We start from the raw sequence: 9805 nt of genomic DNA on the forward strand, positions 1-9805 counted from the left end.
TCTCTGAGATTGACCTTGCGATGGATTATCATTTGCCTATCCATTGCTCCTCGGGGGATACATTCTTTTGGGTAGAGTGGATGCCTTTAACCTCTGTAATCATGTCTCATGGAGTGTTTACTGATTCCTCCCCCTCATCGTCCTCGTCCACCTCGTTTTGAGGTTAATATTTGGAGTTTAGTTGGGTTTGGAACTGGTTTGAGTGGAAGGGGTAAAGTATTAGGCATCTTTGGTAGGAAGGTTATTCTTGATGATAAATATGTAGTTTCTGGATTGTTAAAAATCCATGCTGTTGGGGGTAGAAGTTTGGATGTAATTGAACACTCTAGAGAGTTTGGGAGCATATGCATCAATGATCGTCTGCATTGCAATAGTGGTAGGCTGCATTGGATAAGAGAGGACACCGGTGAAATTTGGGCAGCTGATCTTGATTCGCGTGAGTTAATTTCATTCTCGTATCCTACTTGTGGTGAAAAAAATGTCTCTCTATGTTTAACCTTCGCGAGACCCTTTGTCTCTCTGTTATTGGTGGTGAAGATCAGGGATAAAGTATTTGTATATGGAAAATGGTTGTGTATGGGGAAGGTTCTTCTTGGGTTAAATTCACGAGTTTGGTGCTCCTGTTGGGTATCGCATCCGTCCCTGTCGGCCTGTAAAATATTTTGAGAATGGGAATTTTCTGCTTCTGTCTGACAGACATACTGGCTACCTTGAGTTTTTCTGTAGTGGTTATAGAAAACAGATTATCGAGTTAGATGGGTCCTTGAAGGAGTGAACTGGAGAAGAAAAGCTTTAGTTATCACCAATTCACTCCTACATTTAAGTCACTGCTGACTCTAATGGGTGATGAGCATTCGGCTGTTATTAAATCCATAAATATTTGTGATTATTTACATTTGAATATAGTAACCAATTTATACTTCTAATTTTTTGAATGATTGTGCATGTTCCTTTTAAGAAGAGCGTGTTAAGAGTTTGATGTGTGTTAGATGTGAAATGGCTGAAAGATTGAAGATGAAGAATTGTATACAGATTTTCTGTTGGTTAAACTTCGATCAACCTATGTCGTTTTGTGCATATTGCGGATATATGCAGATTCTTATGATATATTTTGCCTGATTTTGGATATATGCAGATCCTTATGATATATTTTGCCTGATTTTGGATATATACTTTGATATTCATATAGTATTAGTGAAGAAGAAATTTTTTGGATATATATATGCATATTCTTCTTTTGTCTCTTTCTGTTTTATATGATTTGCTTTTATGCTTTATATTATGGAGTTCATGTCTACAACAGTAATATTGCTTCTGTATTCTGCTATGAGTCTATGACCTTCATCAATCAGACATAAATTCAAAGAGCACCTGAAATTTTTTAAAATTATCTTTGAATCAAAATGTGGAAATGGAGAGGACAGCAAATCGTGATGATAGTAGTTCTAATTTTTCAAAATTATCTTTGATTCTTGTATTTGATCTGAATAAGATGACTAAACTTTGAACTTTTATCGATACCTCACTAAGACTATTAAGGTACTGTAGAATTCAAACATGTTGGTCTACTTCTATTACTCCCCATCCCATGGCGTGGAGAGAGAAGATGAGTTCTTGGATTTTCCAAATTTTGAGAAAAAGACGCGGGACTATATTTTAGAGGTAGAGAGTGAGAATTTGGAAGGCCATAATTGCATTGGCCTACTTCTATTACTCCACATCCCATTTTTCACACAAAATCAACAAAACATAGGAAACTGCATATCGTCGAAAGATAGAATGAAAAGAGAATCAAAAGCTTATTTTCCTAATTTCTCATTGTATTCTCCCTATATATGCCTCTACAAAGCTAAGTATATGATTCATTTCAATACTTTTATGTCGTGGAACACTATATATTACGTACAAGTTGGAGCTCTATGTTCACAACTTCCTCGAAGATTTTCCTTGAGCTTTGAGCTTGTGAACTCTCTCGTGTAGTCTCTGTTGATGGTCGTGTATCTTCCAGAGGCCATGGCCTAGAACCACAGACGAGTATATCCCATGTGTTAAAATAGGTGCCAGAATGTTTATTTTAATTTATTTTGTCAACAAGATATTTGAATTTAAAAGGTCGAATGAATTAAATTGATTAGGACCTTTTCTAAACTAAATGGTTTTTTTTTCTTCAAGATAACTTTGGAATCATTCCAAAATTTTAATTCTCTTTCAATACCAATTTAGATTTTGTCAAAGTTGAGACTGGTATACAATCCCCAAGATTTTTACAAAAGGCTTCCAGAAAGAGCAAGACCTTAAATCTCTTCAAATTTACAAAAGGAAAAAGTCCCCTTAGACAGATATGCACAAAAGTGATGCACCAACCATAACATAATTAAGACAACAAGTCATTGAATACCCGACAAATAAGTACCACTAGGCACAGGTGACGAACTTCTAGAAGATCGAGTGTTATGCTATATAATTAGATTGTAACACTTTTGAGAAAATAGATGTAAAGGTCATCACATGATCCATACATATATGTGAGTGGTTGATCGATCAGTGTGCATATGCGCGCTACACCGATTTGCAATTCAAAGTAGGAGACAAGATATTCTTAAAATTATCTTCTTCCAATGAAATAATTATAGTATTAAGTTTCAAAGGGAAGCTTAGGCCTTGTTTTGTGGGACTTTACGAAATTCTCAAAGAAATTGGTCATGTCACTTAACATTTTGTGTTGCCACCAAACATTGGCAATGTGCACATTTTTTATGTATCATAGTTTTAGACGTATGTGTATGATTCGAAATATGTGGTCCCTAAGAAAAATTGTTCTAAGCCAATACAAGAAACAATGTTAAGTCTTTAATCTAAGTCGATGAAAACTGTATAAATGCACGATGATAGAAAATAATATGAAGGCATACCTTCCAAAGAGGTAAAATAATGAAGAGTTCCAAAAAGGTAACGAGGTTTAGGAACCCAATCAATATCCATGAAATTGAGGATTCATAATATCACGAGGATTATAATATTTAGCAGTTTGTTTGGCGATAACTTCACTCATACCAAGAAGGTAGCTTCCAAAGCCTCCTACGATTATTGGATTTGAGTGTCAATCAACACATATAACTAGTGTGTATCTAAGAGAAAGGGAGTTTTGTTGGGGATTCTGTGATTACAACAGATAAATACTAGTAGGGCGTAATATAAAGGAAACTAAACTGAAACGAAATTACAATGAATAATTCAAAACAATAAACCGCAAAGTAGGAAATATTAGCCGAGTCTAGGAGTCCTCTTTCCGCAAGACGAGATACGCCCCGGTAGTGCTTTTCGGATTGACGTTTCGTCCCCAAAGATAAAATGGCTACCTCTCGTTTGATGCAGCACTGCAGTCGAAACGAGCTCTGGCGAACTGGAATAAGGCGAGGGCAGAGCTTCGACACTATGCAAGAGAGGAAGAGAATGCTTATGATGATGCTTGAGTTTGTTTCTAGTTTTTGATATGTAGAATGCTAGAATGACTAGTCTATTTATAGGCTCAATCCACATGCAGGGGTCAACAACCTTGATGGAAGTCATCATGGATCATGAAGCAGAGTCTGTAACTGCTGGGGGTTACAAAACGTTACGGATTTTGAATCCCGGATGTATCTGGACATGTACATCCTGAAGTGAGTATTGACTTGATCAGGTCTTCAATCAGCTTGATCAGGTTACTAGTCTGTGCCAGCTCCAGCCTTATCACATCGTTAGACTTCGCTAGCCTGATCAGGTCACCTGGACTCCGCCAGCTTGATCAGGTCACTCAGCTTGATCATGGCGGCTCTACAAGTTGATCAGGTTGTTGGTCCAAAAAAGTAATACCTTGGCAAGGCCTAAGAGCCTAACGACCAAAGACCACTCAAAGATCAATTGTCAAGATCCAAGTCCAAGCCTACAGACTTATTCTAAATATGTCAGTGTCTCTTTCTAATGATGAATGTATAAATATTAGTATAATTTATTGAATAATTTATACTCAACTACCAGTTGTACCATGTATACAATCTATTGATAACTATATATTGAATCCAATGAGAATCTCCAATTACTTTCTAAATTTTGTTCTAAAAGTGTGTGTCTTGCCAAAGTTTTGTATCACGTTCTTCTTTGTGTGCTTTATTGTGGCATCGGCGCTGAAATGAGGGAGGTTCACTCCCATTCATTTCGTACAGGGATCCCGTTCATTGTCGGGGGCAAATCACGCGGTTAGATATGTATGTTGGGAGATTGATTCTTTTCATCTAGGAGAGAGGGTCAACAAGGTCAAGGCACGATGTTGCAAACTACTTGCAACATCAATAGTTTTTAGCAGAGTGTTGACATAAAAATCGCAATAAAGAACGCCTATCAGAAAACCCGATAAGGAATATTAGGAGTCACATGAATTGGAGAAAGGAGGGTCGACTGCTATACTCGATTTTGATCAATGGACAATTTTATAAGTCATTAGCCGCTGCCAAACAAAGAGTTAATGTCATTCAAACAAAAATAATGGAATGTATTGTACTCCCTCCGTCCCAAGGAAGATGACCTCTTTCTTGGACGGCACGGGATTTTATGCAACTTTATTTTGTGTGTTAAATGAAAAAAGTAAAGTAAGAGAGAGGGAATAAAGTAGAGATAAATGGGTTTCCATTTCAAGTAATGGGTCATCTTGATTGGGACAAACTAAAAAGGAAAGTGAGTCATCTTCAATGGGACGGAGGGAATACTAAATTAATTGCGAATGAAATTTTTTGTACTATAATTATATAAACTTTAAATTTTTTTTTACCGATACGGAGTAAAATAAAACATTTTGTACGAGTTATGATAGTAGATACTTATTTTCAAATGGTTCATATAGTTTTGCCAAAGAGGGAATGCATAAAACTGAGAATCTGAGATCAGAAATCAGAACCGCCGCGCCGCTTGTCTCTCCTAGGAGTATTTTTTTTCTAATCCACAAAAATTTGAAATTTATTTTGCAGTATCATTGGAGTAACATTCTTTCTGCATTTTGGGTTTTGCAGATGCTCTAATTCTTCTTCCCAATTCCTTCGAGTATGCCCTTCTCTCTCCGCTCTTAACTAAGTTAATTGGTTATCTATATAGATTAGTAGTGTTTCTTTCTCTACCTGGTACGACTCAAATCTTTTTTTTTTTTTATCAATGAACCTCTAAATCATTTTTGAGGATTTGTCTTCAACTCAAACGCAAAATCCTAGGTAAAATTTAGAATCACTTTGTTTGGTGTGTTTCGTTTAATGTAATGTGCTGATACGGCGCTATTTGCTGAGGATTCATAAGTTTAGTGCGATAAAAATACATGCGGATTAACTGTTTGATAAAATGTCCATATGATGATACATGGGGTTCGTTTGAATGGAATGGTATGTAAGCTGAACGCAACTTATTAGGATAACGTGAACATGCGTATGCTTTCTCTTGCCATTCTTTGAGTGAACCTAATATTGGATTTCTGTAGCTTTACAAAGCCTAGGTTTTTTTGACGGACAAACTTGCCCAATAAAATAAATTAGAATCTATTTAACCTTGCCAATGCTTAGTATTGCTGCAGAGTCTTTCCTTTGGTAAATATTCAGGTCTTAGTCGTAAGTTTTATTATATTCTCAAGGCACATTAGGTACTGTAGAAAGCATATATCTGGTCAGTGCAATATCACAATTTTAAAAATAGGAAACAGACTGAAATGATATCAAATTGATGAAGGACATAATTGTACAGAAATAATCTACTCCTTTGGCATTAAATTACCAATATAGAGTTTTTAATCAACATAAAGAATACTTATCTGAAGGTTTCTGTTAATCTTAAGAAACTTCATTTCGTTGCAGCAGTCTTTGAGCACTCAAGGCATTTTTTGCAACCAAGACCATGTCTTTACAACATGAACGATTATTGGGCAGCCAAAAGTCGTAAGAAAGAGAAAAACTGAAACTTTACCTCTTCATGACTAGTATGTTTAGATGCTTGTAACCCATCTCGCCATGTTATAGAAGATACTTCTCTACAGTTACAATGAGCACTTTGACCCCCCTACATAGTTCAGACTTGTAAATCTTTTTACTGGGCTTAGAATACAAACTTCTCCGATGTCTTGAATTTATTTGTGATTCTAGTTTGATTGTTGTTAATGCTGAAATACACGACACATCTTTGCATTATGTTTTTTTTAGCAGTTGGTGACTTTGTTGGCTTTCTCAGACTCGAATAACCTTTTGAAGGGGCCATGTTCTAGTTACAGTGATGTTTGTTGTTTATTTGGCATCAAAGACATTCGAAATTTTATCTTTGATGAGAAACGCCATTTCACTTTATGGAACACTATTTTAAAGTTTTTTATATATTTGCTTTCTTATTGGTTGGGTTGTTGGCGAAATGAACTAATACCATGTTTGTGTAGGTCATGTACATTTAAAGAGTTTATAACATCCAAACGCTGGACTGTGTAGATAATATATCTATTGGGCTTTAGAAATCATTTCTTTAATCTAATCGACATCCTCAGTGTAATAGTTTGAGCTTTCTTTCATTTTCTTAGGGATTGAGTGAGCTAAAATTGTTCTTCTATGAGAGTGACAGTTTGTAATTTGTCTCGGTTTGTTCAAGGATTGAGAGGAATCTAAATGAATAGGATCAAATCTTAGAAAATAATTTCTTGACGTAACTTAGATCAGGGGAGATTTCATGGATGAAAAGAAACTGAAGTTAATCTTTTTATGCTGGTGAGGGTGTGTGTGTGTTAACTGGTAAGGCCTTCTTGTTTCTCATTTCAACTTACTTAAATTAAATGTTAACTTTCATATGCCCTAGCAGCCTCATGAAGAGGCATATCACTTGTGCTTCGTTTCAGCTTTCCCCCAAACAGACATCAGCAATCACAACATGTGAAATTCTATCTATTATACATTGTTGTTCATGTTTATTCTTAACTTGCTAGGTAAAAATTTTCCTGATGGAGGCTAAGTTCTTCCGCTTTCTCAAGATTGTTGGAGTTGGTTTCAAAGCAAGAGCAGAGGCCGAAGGCCGACTCCTATACCTAAAACTTGGCTATAGCCATGAGGTGGAACTGGCTGTGCCTCCTGCAGTTCGCGTATTCTGCTTCAAAAACAACGTAGTATGCTGCACTGGGATCGACAAGGATAGGGTGCATCAATTTGCTGCTGCAGTCCGGAGTTGCAAGCCTCCTGAAGTTTACAAGGGCAAAGGTATCATGTACATCGACGAGGTCATAAAGAAAAAGGAGGGGAAGAGATCAAAATAAGCTGTGGTGCTCGCAGTTCTGCATATGCTACTCTAGATATCAAGTTTGATAAGCAAATTAGTGCTGTGGCTGAATGTTCTTTTCACTGAGGAGAAACGTTTAGAATGTTTCCATATTTCCTATGTTTCATAACTTAGATTAGATCGGGCCTTTTCAACAGGCTGCTGTTTCTTGAGTCGAAAACATCAGCCATATTGTTTTGCATCTTCGGCTGGGTCTGTGACTTTGTATACTTTGCTTCTTATTGGAGTATTTGGTTTTAGCAATTCTTTTGACTTATTTTTATACTTTGCATCTAAAGTACTGTATCTTGCAAGTAGGGCACGTTTGATTGTGTAGAAAAGACTAGAAACGGGGCCTAATCAATGCTTTCCCACATGTTAGATTTGATGGAAAGTATTCTCACCAGACCCGGGTTAATATTTGTGACCCGTTAAATTTCAGGTTTGTAAAACGCTTTCCGTGGATAACCATAACTCACAACTCTCACGCAATTCTGGACTATCCTGAAGGCGACGAACCTGTCGTGCAGTCCACGTACACTATATATGTATGAAATTGAATGAAATACTTTGTTGGTATGTGTGTTGTTGGTGTAAGATTATGTTGGCCTAACTTTCTACTCATGCGATTTTACCAAGTCAAGAATTCATCCCACTTTCTTGCAGAGCAAGTCGATCTATCATCTTATATACACCAATCTATCATATCTCTCTCACTACTCACCTATTCCTTTCCTGCAAGTAACCTAAATTCTCCACCTGTTTTGGTATTTATTAGGTTCTTGTTTTCTCTTACTTTCTGATCTTGTTTAAATAATCTATAGGAAATATATAAAAATTACGCAATGGCAACTGATATGAGCCGGAACGACGCTGCTTCTAATTCTTCCTTGAAGAAGCCATGCGAGGAAGGTGGAAGCTCTTGGGACAACTTCAAGAATCAGATGAAAGACCACACACACTCCTTCAAACTAGCCTTTCACTCGGTATTATATTCGTTGTAGCTTAATTACAGTTATCTTCATTATAACTATGTTTTTTGTATATATGTTACACTAATTGTTGTAATATATGCAGGTGAAGGAGAAAATCTCAATTCCTGCAAACTGGAGTGTAGATCAAAATCCATCTCATGAATCAATGGAATTGCCATGGGAACGTGACTTCACCTCAGTTTGTTGAGATGTCATCTCTTAATTTATTACTATTGCTGTTATTTTTCTTTTCCCAATAAGAGGTTTCAGATTAGCTGGAATTGATATTTCATGTTAAAATTTGCTAGCTAGCATAGCAGATAGTAATCATATGTTTACCGGGTTATTAAATACTGTATTTTCCTTTGCATTAATTAAGAAGAAATTATAACATCCTTTGCACTTATGTTAAGGACTTTTTGGATATATGTTAAGAAATAAGATAAGGTGTTATATATCTGACTATAATGCCTTTTATTGTGTAAGATATTGGTTAAACATAGAAGTAATAAATTCTATGCTTCAAAAAATAAAGATCTATCAGTTTTGCTAACTATAGACTATTTGTTGGGGGAAAAAAAATATGAGATTCACATGAACACTATCGTTGATTACAAGTAAAAATTTTACTTTTTCAGAGGAAAGAATTGGACAGATAGATTTCCGAATTTCACTTACAATTTTCAATTCTATTATTTGTGGATTGATTTCTCCGACTACAAATTGGATTTTTAATCAGTCGATTTTCATCATTGGTTGTGTGATACGGAAAAATGTTAGCATTAAATTATTTAAATATAGTCAGTTGATGATCGAGATCCAAACTCTAAAGTAAGAACAAAAAGACTGTAATCCCCCTAAACGAAGGTTAAAACTCGAGCAAAATTGAAAATAATATCACAATTATCTATACATATATAAAAGGTGAGTTTTGGCCATTATTTTAAATAATCAAAAATTTTGGATAAGATTTTAAATATTCAATAGTTATGGGCGTTTAGAAAATAATAATGCAAAATTAAAGCAATTTAATGTTGCCACTACACCACAATCGGTTACATAATTTATTGGTGCATTTGATTTGAAATTTTAATAGAGAAATGAACGTTAAAATAAACGTCAATTGACCATAATTGATTGATATTATTGCAGTATGAAATACAACATAAAACAAGTCTCTATAAATACTCATTCACAAGACGTCTTCTTTCAACGAAATTCCAACAATAAAAGTAAGAAGAAATGACATGGAATGCAAATTGCTGAATTTGATTTTGAAATTGGTGAGTATTTTGTGAAATTTTATAGTCCATGAATTTTTATAATATTGTGATTTTCAATAGTGGACTTCTTGCATAATTTTATATCATGAACTCTTGTGTTTACACAAAGTTACAATATAATATATGTGATTGATTTTTGTTTGGAGTTCTTACCAGCGAATGGAAGCAAACTGACTGGATGAAAAAAATGACGCCAACGTATGACAATGGAAGTGCTAGAAAAGATTACCAAAGAAGATGAAGGTT

General features: G+C 35.3%; 1 protein-coding gene across 4 annotated transcripts; it reads left to right on the top strand.

Annotated features, from left to right (window-relative positions):
* The first annotated feature begins 4819 nt into the window (after positions 1-4819).
* LOC125210833 (60S ribosomal protein L6, mitochondrial-like) lies at positions 4820-7566 on the top strand. 4 transcript variants are annotated; one of them, XM_048110438.1, is made up of 4 exons: positions 4820-4959; positions 5046-5076; positions 5871-5951; positions 6977-7566. In XM_048110438.1, exon 4 carries the CDS (start codon positions 6992-6994, stop codon positions 7298-7300), a length of 309 nt encoding a protein of 102 aa, XP_047966395.1. In that variant the 5' UTR covers positions 4820-4959; positions 5046-5076; positions 5871-5951; positions 6977-6991; the 3' UTR covers positions 7301-7566. The 4 variants fall into 4 exon arrangements, with proteins under 4 accessions (XP_047966395.1, XP_047966393.1, XP_047966391.1 ...); XM_048110436.1 differs by having other exon boundaries at positions 5874-5951; XM_048110434.1 differs by lacking the exon at positions 5871-5951.
* The last annotated feature ends 2239 nt before the right edge of the window (positions 7567-9805 follow it).

This window comes from Salvia hispanica, chromosome 3 (assembly GCF_023119035.1).
Source record: "Salvia hispanica cultivar TCC Black 2014 chromosome 3, UniMelb_Shisp_WGS_1.0, whole genome shotgun sequence".
NCBI classification, from domain to species: domain Eukaryota; kingdom Viridiplantae; phylum Streptophyta; class Magnoliopsida; order Lamiales; family Lamiaceae; genus Salvia; species Salvia hispanica.